This window comes from Equus przewalskii, chromosome X, assembly GCF_037783145.1.
Source record: "Equus przewalskii isolate Varuska chromosome X, EquPr2, whole genome shotgun sequence".
Lineage (NCBI taxonomy): Eukaryota > Metazoa > Chordata > Mammalia > Perissodactyla > Equidae > Equus > Equus przewalskii.
The window spans coordinates 87485095-87512604 of NC_091863.1; the positions used below are offsets into that span (position 1 = coordinate 87485095).

A 27510-nucleotide genomic window follows, 5' to 3' on the forward strand; every position below is an offset into this window, starting at 1 on the left:
TGTCATTTCTTTTATTTCCCAAAATTGCATGAGGTTTTGGAAGCATTTTGAATTCTTAAATCGCAGCTGAGCAAAATAACCAATCTGAACAAAATAAAAATACATTTATTTGTGCTTTACACTTTTTCAAATTTAGCTAATACTCTACAATGTTTGGTTCATCTAATGTTCTCTCTCTTTTTGACTGATAGATATTGAGATATATTGGTTTATAAAATCTAGATAGGTTGGGCAAAGGGAAAAGTATCGGTGCTTCTTTTTCTTCTGTAAATGTATACTTTGCTTTAGAATTCAAGATCTTAACTAATATGGCTCAACAAACAAACGATGTTAATAGCAACTGGCATGACAATGTATTGAATGCACTCTGATTAATACAGAATGTTCTCAAATCACAGTTTTTTTTAACCACAGGATGGACCACAGTTTGTGTTTGAAACTAACTGCATAAACAGTCGTGCGTTGCCTAACGACAGGGATCCGTTCTGAGAACTGTGTCATTAGGTGATTTCGTCATTCTGTGAACATCATAGAGTGTACTTACGCAAACCTAGATGAAATAGCCTACTACACACCTGGGCTATATGGTACTAATCTTATGGGACCAGCATCGTATATGCAGTCTGTTGTTGACCAAAACGTCGTTATGTGGTGCATGACTGTACTCACTTTTTAAGTAAATTTTATTTCTATCACCAAAGCGGAATGTTATCTTAGCCCATTTCAAAAATATCATAATTTCTGCTCATACATTTTAATAATTTCTGTTCATACATTTTAATAAGTGGGCGATCAGCAAGGCTATTACTAATATCTTGATACACTTGACTTATACCACATGACTGAAATTCTACCTACCATTTTTTTAAATAAGAAGCTTATTTAATATACTTGCTGTGTTTAATTTAAACTTAATGCAAAGTATTCTATATCGTCATCTCTCCAGTGTAAAGTTTTCGCATTATACTTTTTGAGCTTTTCTTTTGACTCCAGTTTTCTACTCTTATTTAATTAAGCTTTACTATTTGTCATTCTCTTTCCCAAGGCAGGCTATACAGTTTAATGCTTGTTTATGAATTAAGGACCTGTTGAATATCAATTCCTCATTTGACAGCAGGGAAATAAAAGAAAAAATGCCAAGGGACAAGAAGCAAAATGCATTTCCTCCAATGCTCTAGTAACCTAGGCAGAAATGGAAGTTGTTGATTCTTGTTATTTGATCTGGCTATTAGTGAGAAGATTACTACTTTAGTGAATCTTTTTAGAGATCACTTAAACATACTCAATTCCATGCCCACAGGTCATACCCTATCCTGAGCCAAATGTGTTGTAATGCTTGCCCAGTCTAAGGAAAAAAGGCATGCCTGAATCAGTTCAAGCTCATCACTACTAATGTGAATCAAAGAAACAAGGAATTAGTCGTGTCATTTTCATAGATGGAGAGCACATTATATAGTTTTCTAACTTTTTTTGGCTATAAAACCCTTGGGCAGTGTGTGTGTGTGAAGTTCTCACAGATAATATATGTTTTTGAAATTTTCCCTTTTTTTCCGTTAACTGGTTCCATTTGGCTGCCAATAAATTTGGAACTTCTATACATCCCTAATGTGCTTAGCTTCTATAGATATATCCATATAATTCTTGTTATTGTGTAAGGAGATTCAGCAGAGCTTTTGAATTTATATTGACTTGCTTTATCCTGGATTTTACCAGGATGTCTATTCCTGACAGTATTCGTGGAAAAGATCTATTCTGTGGAAAGTGCAGCATAATATCTGTTACTACTACTACTAATAGCAATGAAGAAAGAAATCCTTGCCTAGTACATGTAGGTTGTTTAATCATAGTCATCCACTAATAATTCTTGAGTTCTCTTTTCCATAACCTGTTATAATATAAAATCAAATTAATTTTTCAATTCTCACTAACCTTTCGGAGCTCAAATTCCAAAATGGTTATTCAAAGCAATATAAAGATCAGAGATAAACAAGAGCATAAAGCTGATCTTAATCAAAAAGTATTAATTTTGTGAATGCAAATGTTTTATTGTGTCTCTATTGGCAAATACATTTGATTTATAGAATATGCTATATGAAAATCTGAGTGAATGCCTAAAATAAGTTTCTTTACCCATTACTAATATATCATAGTAGAGAATCAATATCTAATAACTTCTATTTGTAGATTTTTTTGTTCTAATCTTTACATGCTTAGTTTTGTTTCCTAACCTGATGAATCTTTTTGCAACTTGCTTCTGCTTGGGTGGCTCATCTTGCTGCTGAACTGTAACTCCCTGCCTCTTGAACTTCAGGTCTACCAGGTACTGTAGTTCTTTCTCAAAAGCCATATCTTAAAGTAAAACTTTCAACTTGGAAAACAAACAGATTTTTCCAGATTTAAGTCTTTGATTTCTTTTCATTATTTTGTAGAACTGTTCTCTTGAACCATATTTCAAAGGACAAATTAGTTATCTTGAAAACTCAGCTATTAAAAAACTACTTGGGCTATAATATAACAACAGGCAGTGATCCATGTAGAGCTATAATAGTGCTCATTATTAGGTATCTCATCATACTTCGCAAATATAATAATATAAAATCTCTCTTTCCTTTTTATAGTATTTTGCTTTGAAATGGCAGCATTGGAACCACCACCACTGTGCCAACTAAATGGAATTCTCTAATCTTCAAATTGAATTTTATCAGTTTAAGGACATGCTGGTATATAACATCTAACAGCAGCATCTTGCTCTCTTATAAAAATAATTGCCTATGAATCTTCAACAATAAAATCAGATCTTATTGTTGAAGGGACACTTGGAATGGTCACCTGGCTCAGCCCCCAGCTTCCAGTCAGTTACCGCATATCCCTATTTAACAGATGAGGACCAACGACATTAAGTGACTCACTAAGTCACATAACTGATAGGTATTGGAGTCGGAACTTGCACCATGTTTGTAGTTTAATTCTTTTCCCTAAATGTATTCTTTTTTAACCATCTTGTTTTTTGGAGTAGTTCAATTTTACAGAGACTTGCTAAGGTTAAATATTTTGGCAATGTCGTACTTTTTCTGTAAAATCCTGGTTGGAATACCAAGAAACAAAAGTTAACAGCAAAAATTAAGGGTGATGTCTTATTAAAACAACATGTAAAACAAAGGCAAAACAAGTCAAGAGGGTCCATGTAACTGACTTATTCAGTAATTAATCATTTTTATGGATTATGGAAACATATCCCAATAATTCATAATACGGTAGAGGAATGCAAATCCAAGCATGGTCAACGGACCAGTGTCGAATCACAAACTGTTTGTTACCAGTCTGCATTGGAATTAGAAGAAATTGAGAGTAAGCATTTAGAAACCTTTATAGCAATTTGACAGTGTAATTATATTTGTTAAATACAATAGTCAAACAGTAGGCTTGTGTTTTGTATGCCTTTGGTGTTTTATTTTAGTTTTTAGTAATTTTTACTGTATTTTATTAAAAATATTAGTCCATGATGGACTAGGAATTAAGAAAAAATTAGTCTTTCACCAAAAATAGTTTGAGAAGCACTTTCTTAGAGAAACATGCTTGAAAAATCCTAAAGTTTGATTGTTAGGTAATTTTATGTGCACGATGCCAAAAGTATCTCTAATTCACTATTCGTTTTGTTATACACAGGATTCTATCACATGTTTGCTAGAAAAATAATCAGATACATCTCTTAAAACTGCTTCAATACTTGTTAATATTGATGTATTAACTAGGCTTGCATGGAATACCAGGAGAGAAGGGAGATCCAGGGCCTCCTGGATTTGATGTTCCAGGACCCCCTGGTGAGAGAGGCAGTCCAGGACTCCCCGGAGCGCCTGGTCCTATGGGACCCCCAGGATCACCAGGGCTCCCAGGAAAAGCAGGTGCCTCTGGCTTTCCAGGTAATTTGTTTAAGGTTTTCTCTGGTTTTGGATTTAGGAAATTCAAATTAATATGATTCTGGTATATTATTCTCCTGTACTTTTCTGAATTGACACTCTCTCTTAAGGAAAAGTGTTAAATGTCTGATTGCAAGAAACCCACTTTGCTATTTGCATTAGACTTTTTTTCTGTGAGAGCTCCAGTTGTATATTGCTGTATAACAAATGACCCCAAAGTTTAACGACCTAAATCAACCTTTTTATTTTGCTCAAGATTTTGTGGGTCAGGAAGTAAGTGATGACTTGATGGGGTCATCTATCTCTCATCCACATGGCACCAGATGGAGTGGTTAGTGGTGAAGGATCTACTTCCAAGATGGCACTTATCTGACACCTGAGTGTTCCTTGGTCTCTTCACATGGTACCTCATTATCCGTAGTGCATTATCCGAAGTGTGGTTCATTGGAGGGCCATCTTTGGAGATTAGCTTCCCAGTGAGTCTTTTTATTCATGGATGTTGACAATAGTGATCACTAAGTTTACAATAGTTGAGAAGGGTAAAACTTAGTAGCTTCCCTCCCAACCCTCAATAGTTTTCCAGTTGATATCTTAAAACTTATCATTTATCTTTCCAAGGTCAAGGAAAGGTAAAAGTTACTTGTTGATATTCTTCAAAGGTGCCAAAGGTGAAATGGGTATGATGGGACCTCCAGGCCCACCAGGACCTTTGGGAATTCCTGGCAGGAGTGGTGTTCCTGGTCTCAAAGGTAATGTTCAGAGTTTGCTGACAGATGCGTGTAAGAGTGAAAATTAAACATTGCTTTATGTAAATTTGGAATATTTTTATTTGACTGCTTTAAAATGAACAATGCTTACTTGTATTTTGTTTCTATGTGACGTAGCATTTAAATAGGTCCTGTTTTCAATTTGGTGGCATGCTTGGTTTGGATACCATGAAACACGGTAAATGCTTAGCTCAAAATAACAAAATACAGGGTTTACATTTTGATAAGTTTTTTACAGTCTCTGTAATTGTCAAAGAATCCCAGAAGAAAGAGATATTATTATTTGAGTATAAAAATATATGTGAGTTCAAGTTATTCATAGACAATAACCAAGGTGCATAAATGTTTTGGGTGGTCAGCAGCCTACCCAACTATGGAACGTATGGATAATCTTTGTATGCATTAATCCTGGATGAATGAATCTGATCTGTTGTGTCTTCCCCACACATGTTGGTTTTAGGTGATGACGGTTTACAGGGTCAGCCAGGACCTCCTGGCCCTGCAGGAGTGAAAGGTGGTAAAGGAGAGCCTGGCCTTCCAGGCCCTCCTGGACCAATGGATCCAGATCTGCTGGGCTTAAAAGGAGAGAAGGGGGACCCTGGCTTACCAGGTGAGTGAATGCATTTATTTATGAATGTGATTCCTGGTATATCTGAAGTTTAATTTTTAATGGCATGAAAAGTGATTTGTAGTCCAGGATTCATCACCAAAAGGCACTTAGATGCATCAAATTTTGGTAATGAAAATTAATTTTCACTTGATTTGCACTATTTCACTGATCAACTTTTGTTTGAATATTTTCTTAATAGTTTATCTATCACAGCCATGAGGTGTTAAAATAGACTTAGACAGTCACTTTCAGGCCTTCCAGGAAGTAGTATAGAATAATGATTGAGGGGGCTAGTCCAGTGGCGCAGCGCTTAAGTTCATATGTTCCCCTTCGGTGGCCCAGGGTTTGCTGGTTTGGATTCCGGGTGCAGACATGGCACCACTTGTCAAGCCATACAGTGGCAGGGGTCCCACATATAAAGTAGAGGAAGATGGGCATGGATGTTAGCTCAGGACCAGTCTTTCTCAGCAAAAAAAGGAGAATTGGCAGCAGATGTTAGCTCAGGGCCAGTCTTCCTCAAAAACAAATAGATAAAAATGTATTTTTTAAAAAAAAGAATAATGGTCGAGAGAAAAGGGTGTATAAATAGAATCACTTAAAGAACAGATTTCAGTGTTTGGGAAATTTGCTGATTCTTTAAATTTTTTTCCCTTGAAACCAGATAGGGATGAGTGGTACATTGTAACTCTGCAGGGTTTTCACATCCATATCATACTTGGCTTTTAGATACAGTTCATTGTTATTCTACTTTGGCAGAATAAACAAGTATTGGACTATGAACAGCCAAACTCAGCCCTGGGGGAGATAGCTGAAAGTGGGTCTAGGGAACAACTGTGTTATTATAGTTGTTTTATTAGAAGCACATAATGTATGAAGTATAGCAATGATTTTTTGAATAAAAAAGTTCTTTTTTCTTTTTATAGAAGCATAACATATTCATAACAAAGCATCAGAAAATATGGATAAGCACAAATTAATAAATAAAGCACTTACAATTCAATCTATACAGAATAACCTTTCAAACAACTTGGGACTTTAAAACTAGCTATGCTTGTTTGCAGCTTATAGTAAAATTTGTGGCTCTTTTTGTGTTGTAACCATTAATATTGGCAGTTCATGTGTTTGTTTGTGTGTGTGTGTGTGTGTACAGATGTTACACGTTTCCTTATGAGCAGGACTTGGGATTTTTCCTCAAAAAAGAGTTTACAACATTACTGTAGTTTCATATGTAGTCACGAAAGAAGCAGAGCCACCTAATTTTTTATTATTGCTAAAATGAGGTATCTTTCTTGACTTACTCCTTGCAAGACTTCTCTTTCAATTATGCCTTCTGTAAATTAGAGGCAGTAAACTATACTTGCCTCTAATATAGGGGTATTAAAAATAGTTGTAGAATCTAAGAGAGAGCCTAGAGATAATTTGCCCCAATTCCTTCATTTTACAGTGTAAGAAATGGAGGCCTAAAGAGGAAAGTGACTTAATTATTGAGTTCTCTGCATTTCTTAACAGCAGCTAAAAAAAGGTGGAGGATTTTAGTATGAATCCAGCGCTATTGGTACATACTGTATCAGAATATCACTGGTTCCTGTATTTTCATCATAGTTCAGAATTTGGGTAGCTTGCTTGATCAAATTCATTTAATGGATTAATGATATCAGCCTAACTTGTCTTTCTTATACTCATCCTTGGAAGGTATTCCTGGAATTTCAGGGCCAAAAGGTTACCAGGGTCTGCCTGGAGACCCAGGGCAACCTGGACTGAGTGGACAACCTGGATTACCAGGACCATCAGGTAAGTATGATAGACCCCCATAGCAATTGGATAGCTCATCCTGAACCCTGGAAAAGTAATTATGTATTTATCATGTGTGATGATGTTTTGGATCTGGTCATGACAATATGCTTGGGTAGCTGCTAAGATATGGAGCTCTCCCTTAGCAAAAATGTTGCCATTTGGCCCAAGTGTCAACAAGCAAGATTTGTAGGATATTTTACTTTGCTCAATTTCTTCTTTTGTGGCAACAGAATATACATAGAATCAGAAGTCCATCCAAGTAAAGTACTGTGTTTTATTTACATACATTGCAACATATGTAAATAAGGCAATTATCTGGTAGAAGAAGAATTCACCTTTTCCAGTTCTTTCCTTCAAACAAGTCAGTCATTAAACCATGTAAAACAGATGGCTGCAGATTCTATCTTGAAAATTTTCTAGGAATGAAAATGTCACAACCTGCCCTGGTAGTCTGTTACAGCGTTAATCACCCTTATAGTCAACGTGGATTTTTATAATTTCTAATAAAACTCTTTCATGCTGCTTCTTAAGCCATTTTTTTAAATTGGGCCCCTAAGGAATAAAGAGCTTCTGGTTCCCATCGTCATAAGATCCCTTTAGGTCAGCTGTTCTATTCTAGACTCTGCACTACATTGCCTTGGTGTAGTTGGAAAGAGAAATTCTCTCCTTTTCTATACTTCATATCTTCAGTGTTCTCTTCCCCAAGTTGGAAATCAGTGTGAAAGAAAAAAATAAATAAATGTTTAAGGCAACATTTTGGTCCTTGGAAAATACGTAAGTGATACCACAGAGCTCAGGCACCTAAGTTCTGGGAAAAATGTGTAAACAGAGCAACCATGACTGTTAGGGGTGAAAATCCAGTACCCCTCCCCATCAACCCCTATCTATCCCTGGCGTAACAAACTGGAGGTACATCATGACAGGTAACCACTTTCCTCTTCCTGGTCTCACATAGTCAGACTCTACATAGGAAAGCCACTTCTGAATCTTTTGAAAACAGACTCATTATATTGGATTTATCTGTGAGAAATGCAATAAGGGTAGTTGCGTACATACAACAAATAGGACTTCAGGCGACTGGAATTGTTTTAAAGCAAGGAACAAGGTGTCCTGGCAAAATTCTTGTGTTCTTAAAATAAATTTGTAATAGGAGACCTCTATTACCATGATTATATTGTAATATTTTCCTAAGAAGATTTCTTAGGTACCTCTTGCCTGTTTTATGCTGAATTAGATTCTTGGAACTTAATCACATATTAAGATTTGATACATCCAAGCCCATACTTGCATTTTAATTATGATTATGACCCATTGCAAGAAACCAAGCAACTTCAATATTGCTGACTTGTCTTAATTTTACCAATTTGACTTTTCTAGGCCCCAAGGGTAACCCTGGTCCCCCTGGGACGCCAGGACTTACAGGACCTCCTGGACTTAAAGGAAACATAGGTGATATGGGTTTTCCAGGTGAGTGTTTAAAATCTCCCAGATATTTAGTCCCATTAATGGAAGATGGTTCACTATCTTTGTTACCAGCAAAGAGACTGATCTTGATAGAATCAAACTGAGACAATATCTAAGGTAATTAGTGGGTAGAGCTCTCTCATTACACAAATATTTGAAATAGGAATTAAGGGACAAAGTTTTAGAAACCTTAAAAGTAAGAATTCACAAACTTATGTCTTTTCCCCAGCTGTACCCCTTTCACTTAGACTTCCTTAAAAAATAGGCTTTTATATAATCCTGGTTGTAAAGCTCATTATTATATAACAGAATTTTCAGAGTTCTTTTTTAAAATCTTTTTGCTTGGTCATATGCATCACAGATACACCATGAATAAAGTATATTTTGTAAAATATTGCATGTTACATGTTTTTGGCAGGCCCTCAGGGTGTGAAAGGGTCTCCTGGATCTCCTGGAATTCCTGGACAACCTGGCACCCCAGGATTACCTGGACAGAAAGGAGAAAAAGGTGATCCTGGTGTTTCAGGCATTGGTCTTCCTGGTCTTCCTGGCCCAAAGGTAATCCTACTCTAGGCATATGCCTGAGCAAATGTGACTTTTCTTTGATACTGTGCTTGTTCCTAATTCTTCTTTAAACAAAGTATAGAATGACATAGTATATTATGGGCAAGAAATTAATTCCTCTTTTCTCTGATATTGTCAGAAGATATGTTCTAGGGTTTTCAGCCAGTCTAAAAATGGGGCAAATCTTTCTCATCCTCTGTTTTCCCTCTATCTTAATCTCTGAGTATGTTTTGGTAAACCAAAAGTATATTTCTGCCTGGTATTGATTTTCTTTTCCCTTTTTAGTGATGGAGTTGTTGATCTTTGTCCTATTATTACTACTAACTAATTTGTGTAGACTTATAAATAAAGTAACTTCTGTAATTAATGAAAGTTCAGTAATATTCTTAACCGCATATCTAAGGTAATTCCCTAAAAACAGTTTTACATATCTCTCTATGCCTCTGGTCAATGTGAAAACTTTGTTTTTGTTTCTCAAGCAATCAAATTTAGAACTTGTTTTAGAATCATTGTGGTCAACAAATATTTGATAAGTGCTTAGGTCCATGTGAAAAGATAACAACTCTTACTGATTTGTAAAAGTATTTTATAGCTAGCGGAGATGCATCCGTTGTCTATTATACATGTTGCAATTATTTTCTCCCAGTCAATTGTTTGTCTTATAACATTGTTTTAATCATTCATTTAGAGCACAAAGCTAGGGAGTATTAGAAAAGGAATTGTGTAACTCGACTTCCATGGAATTAGTGAAAATTGCCACTGAGATAAGAATTTACTGAATAATATTTTAAAGATAATTTCTTTTTAATGGTATACAGAAAGAATATAGTTTGATTGCCTTAGTCGATCAACGTATCATAAAAGATAATCAAGAGAAGTTTCTGCATATTAATTGCGGTTTAACAATATAAAGTTTATTGAAATGAACTTTAATTTTTTCCTATTCTATTTAAATTTTATCAATAATGCATGAATACATATTTTTATTAAAATAATAATACAGGCATATCAAGGATAAAAGTGAAAATCTTCTTCAGAACATCTCTTCTTTATTCTATTCACTTCCCCATAGAGAGCCACTGTTAATAGTTGGTGTGTATATTTGAATCACTTCCTCTACATATTTTATATATATATATATACACACACACTCACAGAATTTTGGTTTTTCTATGCATTGCATGTATGTAGAGTCATAGAACACACTATTCTGTATGTTGCTTTATCACATATCTTTTAATCTTTCTTTATTCAATGTATCTTAGACAATTTTCTTTGTCATTGTACATTATTCTTTTTATTGAGGTAAAATTAATATATAACATTGTATAAGTTTCAGGTGTACAACATTATAATTTGATATTTGTATACACTACAAAGTGATCATCACCATAAGTTTGGTTACCATCCATCACTATACAAATGAGCCCCTTCACCCATTTCACCCACCCCATAACCCCCTTCCTCTCTGGTAACCACCAATCTGTTCTGTGTATCTATGAGTTTGTTTTTGTTTTGTTTTGTTTGTTCATTTGGTTTTTTTTAGATTCCATGTGTAAGTGAAATCATATGGTATTTGTCTTTCTCCATCTGCCCTATTTCACTTAGCATAATACCCTCAAGGTCCATCCATGTTGTCAAAAATGGCAAGATTTCCTTCTTTATTATGGCTGAGTAGTGTTTAATTGTATGTATATTCCGTGTCTTCTTTATCCATTCATCCATTGATAGACACTTGGGTTGTTTCCATTTCTTGGCTATTGGAAATAATGCTGCAGTGAACATAGGAGTGAATATATCTTTTCAAATTAGTGTTTTCGTATTCCTTGAATGACTACACAGAAGTGGAATAGCTAGATCATATGGTAGTTCTATTTTTGATGAATCTGAATACTCTTTTCCATAGTGGCTGCACCAATTTGCATTCTGACCAGCTGTTTACAAGGGTTCCGTTTTCTCCGCATCCTCTTCAACACTTGTTATTTCTTGTCTTTTTGATAATAGCCAATCTAAAATGTGTGATGTGATGTCTCATTGTAATTTTGATTTGCGTTCCCCTGATAATTAGTGACGTTGAACATCCTTTCATGTACCTGTTAGCCATCTGTATGTCTTCTTTGGAAAAATGTTTAATCAGGTCCTCTGCCCATTTTTTAATCAGGTTGTTTGCTTTTTGTTGTGGGGTTATATGAGTTCTTTATATGTTTTAGATCTTAACCCCTTATTAAATATATGATTTGCAAATATTTTCTCCCATTCAGTAGGTTGCCTTTTCATTTTGTTGATGGTTTCTTTTGCTGTACAGAAACTTTTTTAGTTTGATGTAATCCAATTTGTTTATTTTTGCTTTTGTTTCCATTGCCTTTGGAGTCAGATCCAAAAGAAAATCACTAAGACCAGTGTCCAGGAGCTTACTGCCTCTGTTTTCTCCTAGGACTTTTATGGTTTCAGGTCTTATATTCAAATTTTTAATCCATTCTGAACTAACTTTTGTGTATTGTGTAAGATAGTGTCTGGTTTCATTCTTTTGCATGTGACTGTTCAGTTTTCCTAACATCGTTTATTAAAGAGACTCTCCTTCCCCACTGTATATTCTTGGCTCCTTTGTTGTAAAATAATTGACTGTGTATGTATGGGTTTATTTCTCAGCTATGTATTCTGTTTCATTGATCTATGTAGTCTGTTTTTATGCCAATACCATACTATTTTGATTTCTATAGCTTTGTAATATAGTTTGAAATCAAGGTACATGATACCTCCAGCTTTGTTCTTCTTTCTCAAGATTGCTTTAGCTGGAGGTATGTTCCCTCTATACCCACTTTGCTAAGAGTTTTTATCATAAATAAATGTTAAATTTTGTCAAATGCTTTTTCTTTGTCTATTGAGATATCATATGATTTTCACCTTATGAACCTTATCATTCAATCTTGCCCTAGCTTTTGGTTATCCCTTAGGCCTTGTTGATTGTCTAGGTAGCCTGATTTGTCCTTACTAGATCTCAGTTGTTGAGAGTGTGCTAAGACCTGTCAGTGTTCCAAAGGGAGGGATCTCAGACAGTGCATAGTTTCAGGCTAATCGTAAGCCATCTCCTCAGGCAGCAGCTTTTAAGGTATACAAATATATACAGTTTGCGGGTCTGAAATCATAAACCCTGTTGACTTCCAGACCAGGAGATCCGAAGTGTCTCCTAGGCAACAGTTGCAAAAGTGTGGCTTTATATATGCATATAAGCTCCTTTCTGGTAGGAATCAGCCAGCTGTGGCAAGGCCAAGGGAGAGTGCTAATATGGTTTTTCCCTACCAGCGTTCTGTTGGAGTGCCTCTGTAACCTCTAGATGTGTGGCAAACCTGTGGCCTTCCCCTCAAGCTGAAGCTCCAGGACAAGAAAATAGGCCTTTTTCATGTGAAGACTGTGGATGTGTTTCAGTCTGCTGTTTGTGCAGTGTCCTGGGGGTGGTAGTTTGCCAAGAACTGTCTCTCTGATTGTTTCCGGTCTGTGGGGCCCAGAAACACAATTCTCCCTGGCCACCAGAGGCAGGCAATCAAAGGGCATCCCTTGTGTGGGCTATGCATGCCTGCCTGCTGGAGCAGTCAGCCTGGCTGTGGTTTGTGGGGGGCAGGGCAAGCTGTGGCTGCAGGGTACAGGAGTGGGGCACTCCCAGTGGAGAGAGCAGGCTAGAGGGGTGGGTGTGAAAATGGTGCTGATCAGCACTGACATCAACAGGACAGAAGGAGAATGCTTTTTGCATTTTTTGGCACCCACTAGTACCTCCATCCCCAGAAGAAATCCTAACAGGTTTTTGCCTCTCCAGCAGAGACAGTTTGAGATTAACAAATGACTCTCCTTTGCATATGGTCTAGGCGCATTTCAAACTATTGCTTTTGCACCAGGTGCCTGGGTGAGTGAATCTGTGTGTGATCTCATTAAAGCAGATTTTCTGTTCCTTGTAGCTCTATGGTTCTCCTGGAAGTAAGCCTCATTGGTTTTCAAGGCCAGATGTTTTGGGGGCTCATCTCTGGTGCAGGTCCTGAGGGTTGGAGTGCCCAATGTGCGGCACAACCCACTCACTCTCCAGGGACAAGCTCCATATTATAAGATCCCTCCTGACTCTGGATAGCCACGCCTGGGGTGGAGTTTCTTTTGATGTGTTTCCACATATCCAACTGGTCTCAGTGTGGCCCTATTTTCTTTTATTGTGGAGGCACTGCTCAGCTAGCTTTCAGGTCCTTTTCAGAGTGAATTATTCCATATGTACCTATAGATTTGTTGTGTTTGTGGGAAGAAGTGAGTCCAGGATCCTTCTAAGCTGCCATCTTGAACCCTCCTAGTTGTACGTTATTTGTAATGGCTGTATAATATTCCATTATTGTTGCATATAATATCATAATGAACATTTTTACATGTATCTTTGGAAATATACCATTATTTATACTGTATAGATTCCTAAAAGTGAAATTGCTGGGTCAAAAGATAAGTGCATTTAAATTTTTGTCTTTTTAAGTTTTTTTTTTTCTAAGATTGGCCCTGAGCTAACATCTGTTGCCAATCTTCCTCCTTTTCCTCCCCCCAAAGCCCCAGGACATAGTCATATATCCTAGTCGTAAGTCCTTCTAGTTCTTTTATGTGGGATGCCACCTCTGCATGGCTTGATGAGCAGTGCCAGGTCCCTACCCAGGATCTGAACCAGTGAACCCCAGGCCTCCAAAGTGGAGCACGTAAACTTAACCACTACACCACTGGGCTGGCCCCTTAAGTTTTGATATTAATTGCAACAAATGAACTTGATTTTAAAAATCAACCAATACGAAACAATGTAAAATGAGAAGTCTTCTTTCCACACATTTAATACCCCAAATCAACAGTTCTTCCCCAAGGTAACCACTTTTCTAGGTCCTTTTGAACTTATCCAGAGAGGATTTTTATGCATATATATGCATCCATATAAGATAGATATTTCATTAATTTTAGCTCTCAATTTTTTACATTTAAAATTTCTGATATTGAGATGCATCTTATAATTATGATTGGAAGCATTTTTCCTCAGTTATCAATACATGAAATGATGCTGCATCTTCCAAATGTAGGTATCTTATGTTTTTATTTATACACATGAAATCATACTATGTATCTGCCCTGAACCTAGCCATCATAACTTAGTAAATCTTAGGAAACTTTCTTTATCAGCCCATATATATATATGCCTCATTCTTTGTCATAATTATATAGTATTTTCTATGTGGGTTCCCATAAATAAGTTAACCTATTATGAATATTAAAGTTATTTCTATATTTTCATGATTACGAACATATGTTGCACTGAAGATTCTTACCCATATCTTCCATACATGTCTTAAGATTATTTGGTAAATATCACCATTGAATAAATTCTGAGTGGAGTGTCCAGAACCCAGCGTATATATGCCTTTTTAATATTGATAGTTACTGACAAATTTTCCTACTAAATAGCTCTACTGCTTTTTGCTCTCTTGATCAATGTAAGAAATTTTCTGTTTTCTCCTCATTTTACAAATACTGGATGTTATCAGTCTTCTAATTTTGTCAATCTAATGGGTGAAAAGTAGTCTAAGATTGTTTAAATTTGAATTTTCTTGGTTAAAAGTAAGATTTCCTATGGTTGTATCTCCTCTGCAAATTGTCTATTCATACTCTTTGCCTCATTTTTTTTCAATTATTTTATTGAGATCATAATAGTTTATAACATTGTGTAATTTTGGGTATACATTATAATTTATCAGCTTCTGTATGGACTGCATCATGCTCACCACCAAACGTGTATTTTTTATCTGTCACCATACATATGTGCCCCTTTACCAGTTTTCACCAACTCCCCACCCCCTTCCCTCTGGTAACCACTGATCTGTTCTCTTTATCCACGTGTTTATCTTCTGCATATGAGTGAAATCATGAGGTGTTTGTATTTCTCTGTTTGGCTAATTTGGCTTAACATAATACCCTCAAGATCCATCCATGTTGTTGCAAATGGGACACTTTTATCTTTTTTATGGCTGAGTAGTATTCCATTATTTATATATACCACATCTTCTTTATCCATTCATCCATTGATGGGCACTTGGGTTGCATCCATGTCTTGGCTATTGTGAATGACCATAGGGGTGCATAAATCTCTTTGAATTGTTGATTTCAAGATCTTTGGAAAAATACACAGAAATGGGATAGCTGGATCATATGGTATTGCTATTTTTAGTTTTTTGAGAAATCTCCATACTGTTTTCCATAGTGGATGCACCAGTTTGCATTCCCACCAGCAGTGTATGATGGTTCCCTTTTCTCCACATCTTCTCCAACACTTGTTATTTTTTGTCTTGGTAATTATAGCCACTCTAACAGGTGTAAGGTGATATCTCATAGTTTTGATTTGCATTTCCCTAATAATTAGTAATGTTGAATATCTTTTCAAGTGCCAGTTAGCCATCTGTATATCTTCTTTGGAAAAATATCTGTTCGCACCCTCTGCCCATTTTTTGATGGGATTGTTTTTTTGTTGTTGAGTTGTATGAGTTCTTTATGTATTTTGAAAATTAACCCCTTGTTGGATATATGATTTGCAAATATTTTCTCCCAGTGGTTGGTTTCTCTTTTCATTTTGTTCATGGTTTTGCTTGCCTTGCAGAAGCTTTTTAGTCTGATTTAGTCTCATTTGTTTATTTTTTCTTTTCTTTCCTTTATTTAAATAAACCTGGCATTTGAAAAGATGCTGCTAAGACCAATGTCAAAGAGTGTACTGCTTTCTATAGTTGCTTCTAGAGGTTTTATGGTGTCAGGTCTTACATTCAAATCTTTAATCTGTTTTGAGTTAATTTTTGTGTATGGTGTAAGATAATGGTCTACTTTGATTTTTTTGCATGTGGCTGTGCAGTTTTGCTAACATCATTTATTGGAGAGACTTTCCTTTCTCCATTGTATGTTCTTGTCTCCTTTGTCGAAGATTAGCTATCCATAGATGTGTGGTTTTATTTCTTGGCTTTCAATTCTGTTCCCTTGATCTGCATGTCTGTTTTTGTACCAGTACCGTGCTGTTTTGATTACTCTAGCTTTGTAGTATATTTTGATGTCAGAGATTGAGATGCCTCCAGCTTTGTTCTTTTTTTCTCAGGATTGCTTTGGCTATTCTGGGTCTTTTGTTATTCCATGTAAATTTTAGGATTCTTTGTTCTATTTCCCTCATTAGGCAGGTCATTGGGATTCTGATTGGGATTGCACTGAATCTGTAGTTTGCATTAGGTAATATGAACATTATAACTATGTTTATTCTTTCAATCCATGAGCATGGAATATCTTTCCATTTCTTTATGACTTCTTTGATTGCTTTCAATAATGTCTTATAGTTTCAGTGTATAGATCTTTCTCTTCCTTGGTTAAATTTATTCCTATATATTTTATTATTTTTATTGTGAATGTAAATGGGATTATATCCTTGACTTCTCTTTCTGCTAGTTTGTTATTGGTGTATAGAAATGCAACTGACCTTTTGTAAGTTGATTTTGTACCCTGCAACTTTACTATAGTTGTTAATTACTTCTAATAGTTTTCTGGTGGATTCTTTAGGGTTTTCTATATATAAAATCATGTCATCCACAAACAGCAAGAGTTTCACTTCTTCCTTTCCAATTTGGATATCTTTTATTTGTTTTTCTTGCCTAGTTGCTCTGGCCAAAACCTCGAGTACTATGTTGAATAGCAGTGGTGAGAGTGGGCACCCTTGTCTTGTTCCTGTTCTCAGGGGGATGGTTTTTAGTTTTGTCCATTGATTATCATATTGGCTGTGGATTTTATATGGCCTTTATTATGTTGAGGTACTTTCATTCTATACCCATTTTATTGAGAGTTTTTATCATAAGTGGATGTTGGATCTTGTCAGATGGTTTTTTCTGCATCTGTTGAGATGATCATGTGATTTTTTTACCTTATTTTGTTAATGTAGTGTATCACTTTGATTGATTTGCAGATGTTGAACCGTCCCTGTGTCTCTGGTATAAATCCCACTTGATCATGGTATATGATCCTTTTAAAGTATTGCTGTATTCCGTTTGCTGATATTTTGTGGAGAATTTTTGCATCTATATTCATCAGCAATATTTGGCTGTAATTTCCCTTTTTTCTATTGTCCTTGTCTGGTTTTGGCATCAGTGTGATGTTGACCTCATAGAATGAGTTAGGCAGCATTCCGTCTTCTTCAATTTTTTGGAATATTTTGAGAAGGATAGGTAGTAAATCTTCTTTGAATGTTTGGTAGAATTCTCCAGAGAAGCCATCTGGTCCTGGACCTTTTTCTTTTGGGAGGTTGTTGATTACTGTTTCAATCTCTTTACTTGTGATTGATCTATTCAGATTCTCTATTTTTTCTTGATTCAGTTTTGGGAGGTTGTATGTGTCTAAGAATTTATCTATTTCTTCTAGATTATCCAATTTGTTGGCATATAGCTTTTCATAGTATTCTCTTATAATACTTTATATTTCTGTGGTATCCATTGTAATTTCTCCTCTTTCACTTGTAATTCTATTTATTGAGCCTTCTCTCTTTTTTCTTAGTGAGTCTGAGTAAGGGTTTGTCAATTTTGTTTATCTTCTTAAAGAACCAGCTTTTACTTTCATTGATCCTTTCTACTGTTTTTTAGTCTTTATTTCATCTGTTTGCACTTTAATTTTTTGTTATTTCCCTCCTTCTGCTGACTTTGGGCTTTGTGTGTTCTTCTTTTTCTAGTTCTATTAGGTGTAGTTCAGGATTACATATTTGAGTTTTTCTTGTTTGTTGAGGTGAACCTGTATTGCTCTACATTTCCCTCTTAGAACTGCTTTTGCTGCATTCCATAGAGTTGGTTTGTTGTATTTTCATTTGTCTCCAGGTATTTTTTGATTTCTCCTTTGGTTCATCAATTGATCCAATTGTTGATCAGTAGTGTGTTGTTTATTCTCCACATATTTGCAACTTTCCCAGCTTTTTTCTTGAAGTTGATTTCTAGTTTCATAATATTGTGATCATAAAAGATGCTTGATATTATTTCAGTCCTCTTAAATTTATTGAGACTTGGCTTGTTTCCCAACGTATGGTCTATCTTGGAGAATGTTCCACGTGCACTTGAGAAAAATGTGTATTCTGCTGTATTTGGATGGAATGTTCTCTATATATCTATTAGGTCTATCTGATCTAGTGTTTCATTTAATTCCACTATTTCCTTGTTGACTTTCTGTCTGGATGATCTATCCATTTGTGTAAGTTGGGTGTTGAGGTCCCCTACTACTATTTTGTTGCTGTTAATTTCTCCCTTTAGGTCTGTTAATAGTTTCTTTATCTACTTTGATGCTTCTGTGTTAGGTACATATATATTCGTAAGTGTTATGTCCTCTTGGTGGAATGTCACATTTATCATTATATACTGCCCTTCTTTGTCTCTCATTGTCTTTTTATCTGGAAGTCCACTTTGTCAGATATAAGTATGACAATACCTGCTTTCTTGTTTGCCATTTGCTTGGATTATCATCTTCCATTCCTTCACTCTAAGCCTGTGTTTGTCTTTAGAGCTGAAATGTGTTTCCTGGAGGAAGCATATTGTTGGGTCTTGTATTTTAATCCATCCAACTACTCTGTGTCTTTTGATTGGATAAGTCAATCCATTTGCTTTTAGAGTGATTATTGATGTATGAAGACTTAATACTGCCATTTTATTTCTTGGTTTTTGGTTGCTCTGTATTTCCCTTGTTTCTCTTCCCTTGTATTTCTGACTGCCATTTCAGTTTGGTGGTTTTCTGTGATGGTTTTCTTAGTTTTCTCTTTATTTATTAATTATGTCTCTGCTCTGATTTTTGTTTAGTGGTTACCATGAGGTTTGTGTAAAAGATCTCATAGATGAGAATAGTCCATTTTAGGATAGCCTCTTATCTCCATTAGCTTAAACAAGTTCCATCCCTTTCCTCTTCACCTTCTGAGTTATTGTTTTCACAAATTATTCTGTTTTGTGTTGTGAGTTTGTGACTAAATTGAAGTGTTTATTCTTGATGCTTTCCTTCCCTTTATCTTTTATATTATAATTAACTTTCTGCTAACCTCTTCTGATAGAAAGCTGCAATTTTCTGATTTAGTCTGTCTCTTTATCTTCTTGTTCAAAGCTTTGTAAATTTTTGCCTTTTTGTTTGAGGTATGAGGGCTTCCTTCATCAATATAAGGGAGCTCTTGTGGCGATGAATTCCCTCAGCTTTTATTTATCTGGGAAAGCTTTTATTTTGCCATCATATCTGATGGATAGTTTCACTGGATAGAGTATCCTTGCTGAAAGTTTTTGTCTTTAAGTATTTTGAATATATCATTCCATTCTCTCCTAGCCTGTAAGGTTTCTGCTGAGAAATTGCAGAAAGCCTGGTAGAGGTTCCTTTGTAGATTATTTTCTTCTGCCTTGCTGCTCTTGATATTTATCTTTGTCATTGACCTTTGCCACATTTATTATTATGTGCCTTGGAGAAGGTCTTTTAGCATTGATGTAATTAGGAGTTCTGTTCCTTTCATGTACTTGTAAGCCCAGTCCCTTCCCCAGGTTTGGGAAGTTCTCAGCTATTATTTCTTTGAATAAGCTCTCTGCTCCTTTCTCCCCACTTCTCCCTTTGGAATACCTATAATCCTTATGTTTCTTTTCCTAATTGATCCTGATAGTTCTTGAAAACTGTCTTCATTTTTTAAGTCTTAGTTCTCTCTCCCCCTCCATTTGAAACATTTCTATATTTCTAACCTCTAAATCACTAATTCTGTCCTCCATAATATCAGCTCTATTTTTTTAAGGATTCTAGATTATTTTATCTCATTAATTGTTTTCTTCTTATCCAGAATTTCTGTTTGATTTTTTTCATCATTTCAGTCTCTTTGGTGAAATATTCCTTCTGCTCATTAATTTTATTCCTGAGCTCATTGAAGTGTCTTTCTGAATTTTATTGTAACTTTTGAGTTTCTTTATGACAGCTATTTTGAATTCTCTGTCATTTAGAATGTAAATTTCTGTGACTTCAGGATTTGTTTCTGGAGACTTGTCATTTTCCTTCTGTTCTGAATTGTTACTGTAGTTTTTCATGGTGTTTGATGAACTGAGCCTCTGCTGGCACATTTGTGGTAGTATCAGGCCACAGATTCCACCTGCCACCACTGAGGGGAAGCAAGAGCTGTGTTTCTGATCCTGCCCCATGTGCTGGAAGTTGTGTGTGTGTGGCTGTTCTGTATTTGTGCAGGCTGGCCACAGCCACTGGGTGGATCGATCTTGTGGGGGTGGGGCCTCTGTGCTCAGTGGGTGGGTTGTACACGTCTGGGCCAACACTGTGGTTGCTGGTGGTTTGGGTGAGCAGCTATGCTTGGTGGGCAGAGCAACTTCACAGGGGCTGAACTGCAGCCCCTCTGTGGGGAGTGTTCCCCCTGGCAAGTCTCCTGGAGCATGGTGAGTACTCCTGCAGGCCAGGCTACCTCTCCAGAGGCATTGACATGTGGGCCAGGCTGCCTCCACCTCCTCTTACAGTCACTCCAGCAGCTGTGCTTAGGGGCAGAGCTCTCTCTTAAGGGCCACCATGGCATGGTGGGCACTCCTACAGGCCAGGATAGCATTTGCATGTGCACCTGGTTGCCCCTCCCTGCTCTTACGGTCACACCAGGTGCTGTTATTGGTGAGTGGAGGCTCCTTTTCATGGCTGAGCTGTGGCCTCTCCATGGGTAGTGTTCCTCCTGGTGTGGTTGCTGTGGCATGCTGGGCACTCCCATAGGCCAGGATAGTGATCACATGCAGGCTGAGCTGTCCCTGCCTCCTCTCAGAGTCACGCCAGCCACTGTGTAAGGTTCCATAATCTGGCTCCCTGCTGCTGAGGAGGGAGAGGGTTGCGATCACCTATATCCACTGCTTCCTGGGGATCCACTCCATCCATCTTCAGATGTATAGCTGCATGGGTGTATCAGGTGTCCTGTTGTGCTGTAAGGGTATCCTCGGTTGGTCATTGAATGTCCATTTAGTTGTACTTCAGAAGGGGAGAGACAAAGGGAACAGCTCACTCTGCCACGTTGCTGATGTCACTTGCCTTTGCCTCATTTTTTAAGAGGGGATTTGGTTATATATTTCCTTTTGATTTATAGAAGTACTTTATAAATACCAAACATGCATCCATTGCCTATTATGTATATTGCAATCTCCCAGTCAGTTGTTTGTCTTGTAACATGCTTTACTGTGCATTTCATCATGTATAGGTTTAAAATTTTTATGCAGGTGAATTTTGCACTCATTCATTCATTCAAAAAATATCTATTGAGTATGTACTATTTTAGGTGCTGAAGATAGAGCATGAATGAAATAAACTCACTGCCTGCATGCAGCTTACATCTAGTCAATAAACACAATGAATAAGTTTATAGTATGTTAGAAGGTATGCCAAAAGTGAAGTCATGCTTGGGGATAGGAATTGCTGAGAATTATTACATTTTGAATAGGGTAGTAAGGGAAAGCTTTTCTGATAAGAATTGATCAAGTGACTTTATGCCATGAGTCATTCAAAGACCCTGAGATAGGAGTACACCTGACATGTCTGAGGAACATAAATGAGATTAGTGTGGATGAAGCAGGGTGAGTGAAGTGAAACTAAGCAGGAGATGAGATCAGGTTGGTAATGGGGAATAGATTTTGTAGAGCCTGTAGATCATAGTAAGGACTTTTGCTCTTGAGTGAAATGGGGAGGTATGGAAGGAGTAACATGATTGTACTTTAATTTAAAAAGCATCATTGATCCTGTTTTGGAAGTAGATCATAGAGGAATAAAGATGAAAATAATGAGACCAGTTATGATACATTTAAATAATACAGATTGGAGATGCTGATGGCTTGTATCAGGGTGGTGGCAGTGGAAGTGATAAGAAACAGTAAAATCTGAATATATTTTCCAGTTCAAGCCAGCAAGATTTGATTTTGGGATATGAGAGAAAGAGAGATATAAAGGATGACTCTAAATTTTTTATTCTGAGCAACTAGAAGAACGGGGTTGTTACATACTGAGATAGGAAAGGTTTTGGGAGAAGCAGATTTGATAGGAAAGATCAGGAGTATAGTTTTCTGATTTTTATGAAGACTTCTATATCCTAAGATTATTTACATAGACCTATACATTTTCTTCCAGTACTTTCATGATTTTTTCTTTATATTCACATCTTTAATCCATCTGACTTTTTCTGTATGTTGTGTGAGGTGAGGAACTAACTTTATTTTTTTCCAAATAAATATCCACGTACCCAAACCCATTTGTTACAAACTTCATTCTTGACTCATTGGTTTGAAATTCCATTTTACAAAATTTCTAAATTTCTTCATACATATTTTTTCTGTACTGAGTTAATTTTAACATTTATATAACAGAATGAAAATTACCATAATAATACATCGCTGAAATTATAATGGATAGCAGCAGAAAAACATGTCTCAATTGGCAAATGTCCCCATATATTCAAGTCTTCAAGCAAGAGGCTTTTAGTTTTTCTATGCAGCCTACAAGTACATTTCAATAAGCAAATTCTACACTAAATTTGCATACTTGTGGAACTGATAAAACAAGTAAATCATGTATTTGAAGTGGCCTGTTTTTTCTTTCTGATGGTATTATTTTATCTTAGCTGTGATCCACTGAAAAAATAAGATTTTGTAGCTCAGTTCTATTAGGCACAGGCAGTCCTTGCTTTGTACAGTTCTGATATGCACAAATTTGTTACCACAATGTAATTAAATAACATCAGTCCACAATAACATGGTTCAAATTTAAGTTATGGTGGTATACCAGCTCTTCAATCCAAAAATCACTATGCAAATAACAGCCATGCATCGGTGAACATTCTTTTCACGTCATTCAAATTTTGTCAGTGATCATCACTGTGAGTCTGTTATTCCCTTCACACACTGACAGCAAAGCATGTAGTTGTGTTGCCTCTTTGTCTCATTGGTAAACCAGTGTGAAATTTAACAAAAGTAGACAATCAAAAGAGAAAATTGACCAACAAAGATGGAAGTGAAGCAAAAAAATGAAAAGTGATAACTCTGGAAGTGAAATTCAAATCTAATGTAAATGGAGTTATAGATGAAATAGCCAACCATAGGAATGTTGACACTGCCACCATTTGAGAGACTTTAGATATGCAGCCAAGGAAGTTAGTGAAGGTGAACTTATCAACATACGACTTTTCTCTATATGTGTATAACTGACCTGAAGAAGGATTGTAATATTTTTAGAAAAACTTTTTAAAAATCATGGAACAATCGTATTTTCCCCACTGATTATTAAGATCTCTTTATATGGTCTAAGCTTGAATTTTCATTTTTATATTACCATACAACTGTGCTAAGTGAGGAGTGCCTATATTATAAAGGGAGAGTAAAATAAAAGTTTCAGGAAACATAATAGCATGATTGGGGGATGTCAAGCATAAGAAAAAATTTTATATTTAGTGAGTTGTTAAGAAATAAAGATAGTGGTAAAAGGTCGGATAAGTAGTTTGTTTTATAAATGACACCGTTTATGAGAGAGTGCCCTTGTTAGTCAAAATCATAATTAATATACAACAGTGAAAACCCTGGACAGGGAATCAGTAGGCAGAAGTTTGAGTCCTGAGTTTGTCTACATGACCTTGTAAGTTACTTAATTCTTTTGTATCTTCATTACTTTGTCAATAAAATAGAAAGAATCATTATCCTACCTATTGCACAGTTACTGTAGGGTTTCAACTAGATTAAAAAAACACTTCATAAATTATAAAGCACTCTATACATAGTATTTATCTCTGAAATGAGAGGGCAGGACTAAATGGTATCTAAGATTTCTGCTACCCTTAAATTTAATGACTCTGTGGAACTATATGAATTTGTAACATTCTTTTAATATGGCATAATGTTTCTAATCTCCGTTAATCCTTCTTAAAGTCTAATCACACTACAGATTGAAAGCAATCCCTGTCATAATCCCAGATGACTTTTTTTGATGAAATTGACAAACAGATCCTAAAATTCATATGGAAATGTATGGGAACCAGAGTAGTCAAAACATTCTTGAAAATAAAACAATGGATTTGGAGGACCCACCCTTATAGATTTCAAAACTTGCTATAAAACTACAATAATCCAGACTGTTTAAGACTGGCATAGGATATATATAAGGATCAATTGAATAGATTAGAGACCAGAGATAAACCCATCCATTTTTGGTCAACTGATTTTCAAGCAATTAAAAGAGGCAAGAAAATTCTTTCCAACAAATAATGCTCGAACAAGAGGATATCTATATGCAAAAGAATGAATTTGCACCCCCTACCTCATTTCATACACAAAAATTAACTCAAAGGGAATCATTGACCTAAATATAAGAACTAAAACTATGAAATTCTTAGAAGAAAACATGACTAAATCATCATGACCTTGACTTAGGCTAATGATTACTTAGATATGATACCTAAAGCACAAAGAACCAAAGAAAAAATAAATTGGACTGTATTAAAATTTTCAAAATTTTTTCCTGCAAATGATATCATCAAGAAAGTAAAAATATAACCCACAAAAAGTGAGAAAATATTTGCAAAGTATATATCAGATATTTGTATCTAGAATATATAAGGAGCTCATAATTCAATAAGAAAGCAAATAAATCAGTTTTTAAAATGGATAAAGTCAATTGGATCTAACAGACATATAGAGAACATTCCATGCCATAACAGTGGAGTATACACTTTTACAAGTGCACAAGGAACATTCACTAGAATATATCATATGTTAGGCCACAAAACAAGTTTTAGTAAATTTTAAAAGATTGAAATCATACAAAGTGTCTTTTCCAATCACAGTAGAATGAAAACTGGAAATCAACAGCAAAAGCAAAACTGGAAAATTCCAAATATGTAGAAATTAAACAACATACTCTTAAACAACCAGTGGGACAAAGATGACATCACAAGGGAAATTAGAAAATATCTTGAGACAAGCCAAAGTGAAAATGCAATACACCAAAACTTACAGGATGCAGCAAAAGCAATGTAAAGAGAGAAATTTATAGTGTAAGTGCTTACATTAAAGAAGGAAGATCCTAAATCAACAATTTAACTTTACACCTTCAAGAACTAGAAAAGGAGAAACAAACTAAACCCAAAGCTGGCAGAAGGAAGACAATAATAAAGATTAGAGCAGAAACAAATAAAATAGAGAATAGAAAAACAATAGAGAAAATCAATAAAGAGTTAGTTCTTCAGAAAGATCAAAAAACTGAAAACTCCTTAGTCAGCCTGGCTAAGAGAAAAAGAGAAAACTCAAATAGCTAAAATTACAAATAGGGCCAGCCCAGTGGCGCAGCAGTTAAGTTCGCACATTCCGCTTCATTGGCCCGGGAATTGCCGGTTTGGATCCTGGGTGTGGACATGGCACTGCTTGGCAAGCCATGCTGTGGTAGGCGTCCCACATATAAAGTAGAGGAAGATGGGCACGGATGTTAGCTCAGGGCCAGTCTTCCTCAGCAAAAAGAGGAGGATTGGCAGCAGATGTTAGCTCAGGGCTAATCTTCCTCAAATAAATAAATAAATAAATAAAATAAAGTTACAAAAGAAAGAGGGGACATTATCACCACTTTTATGGGAAAAAAAATTCTAAGACAGTACTATGAACAAGTGTACACCAACAAATTGAATAATTTTTAAATGGAAAACTTCCTAAAAACACACAATCTACCAAGACTGAAGTATAAAGAATAGATTTTCTGAATAGATCTATAGTCACTATGCAGATTGAATCAGTAATAGAAAACTTCACACCAAGAAAAGCCCAAGGTCAGATGGCTTCACTAGTGAATTCTACCAAACATTTAAAGAAGAATGAACACCGGTTGTTCTCAAGCTCTTCCAAAAAACTGAAGAGGAAGGAACACTTCTGAACTCATTCTATCATGCCAGCATTACCCTGATTCCAAGCCCAGACAAAGACACGATGAGAAAAGAAAACTACCGACTAATATCCCTTATGTATATTGATGTAAAAAAAACTCAACAAAATACTAGTACGCCATATTCAACTGAATATTAAAAGGACTGTACACTGTGATCAAGGGAGATTTCTTCCCGGAATGCAAGGATGCTTCAACATACAAAAATCAGTAATATAATACATCACATTAAAAGAATAAAAGGAAAAACCCACATGATAATCACAATGAAAGCAGAAAAAGCATTTAACAAAACTCAACACTCGGTTATGATTTAAAAAAAAAAACCACTCAACAAACTAGTGATAGAAGGAAACTACCTGAACATAATGAAGACTATTTATGAAAAACCCACAGCTAATATCATACTTGATGGTAAAAGACTAAAGGCTTTTCCTCTAAGATCAGGAACAAAACAAGGATGCAAATTCTAGTCACTTCTATTAAACATAGTACTGGAAGTTCTAGCCAGAGCAATTAGGCAAGAAAAAGAAATAAAATGCATCAAAATTGGAATGGAAGAAGTAACTTATCTCTGTTCACAGATGATGTAATCTTATATGTAGAAAATTCTAGAAATTCTACACAAAAAACTAATTAGTTAAAAACTAATAAACAAATTCAGCAAAGTTGCAGGATAAAAACTCAAGATGCCAAAATCAGTTGTGATCCTGTACACTAACAATGAACAATCCTAAAAGGATATTAAGAAAATAATTCCATTTACAATAACATCAAAAAGAGGAAAATACTTAGGAATAAACTCAACCAAGGAGATGAAAGACTTGTACAGTGAAAACTAAAAAACATTGCTGAAATAAATTAAAGAAGATAAATAAATGGAAAGACACCCTGTATTCATGGATCAGAAGATTTCATGTTGTTAAGATGTTCATACTACCCAAAGCAATCTACAGATTCAGCACAATGCCTATCAAAATTCTAATGGCATTTTTTTGAGAAATAGAAAAATTTATCCTAAAATTCATGTGGAATCATAAGGGATCCCAAATGGCCAAAACAATTTTGAAAAAGAATAACAAAGCTGGAGGCATTACACTTCCTGATTCCACACTATATTACGAAGATACAGCAATGAAAACTGTGGTACTGGCATAAAGACAGAAAAATAGACCAATAGAATAAAAAAAAGAACCCAGAAATGAACCCTCACATATATGGTCAAATGATCTTCTACAAGAGTGCCGAGATCACCCAATGTGGAAAGGACAGTCTCTTCAACAAATGGTGTTTGGAAAACTGGATGCCTGCATGCAAAATAATGGAATCAGACCCTTTCCTTACACCATATGTAAAACTTAACTCAAAATGGATTAAAGTCTTAAACATAAAACCCAAAACTATAAAACTCCTAGAAGAAAACATGAGGGGAAATCTTCAT

General features: G+C 35.7%; 1 protein-coding gene across 1 annotated transcript in view; it reads left to right on the forward strand.

The window, feature by feature from the left end:
* The window catches only part of COL4A5 (collagen type IV alpha 5 chain), a 225602-nt gene that overhangs the window by 156013 nt on the left and 42079 nt on the right, over positions 1-27510 (forward strand). The window contains exons 31-36 of the mRNA XM_008532626.2: positions 3753-3920; positions 4577-4666; positions 5145-5294; positions 6987-7085; positions 8466-8555; positions 8971-9110. Coding sequence (XP_008530848.2) covers positions 3753-3920; positions 4577-4666; positions 5145-5294; positions 6987-7085; positions 8466-8555; positions 8971-9110 — 737 coding nt within the window. The remainder of the gene's footprint in view (positions 1-3752; positions 3921-4576; positions 4667-5144; positions 5295-6986; positions 7086-8465; positions 8556-8970; positions 9111-27510) is intronic.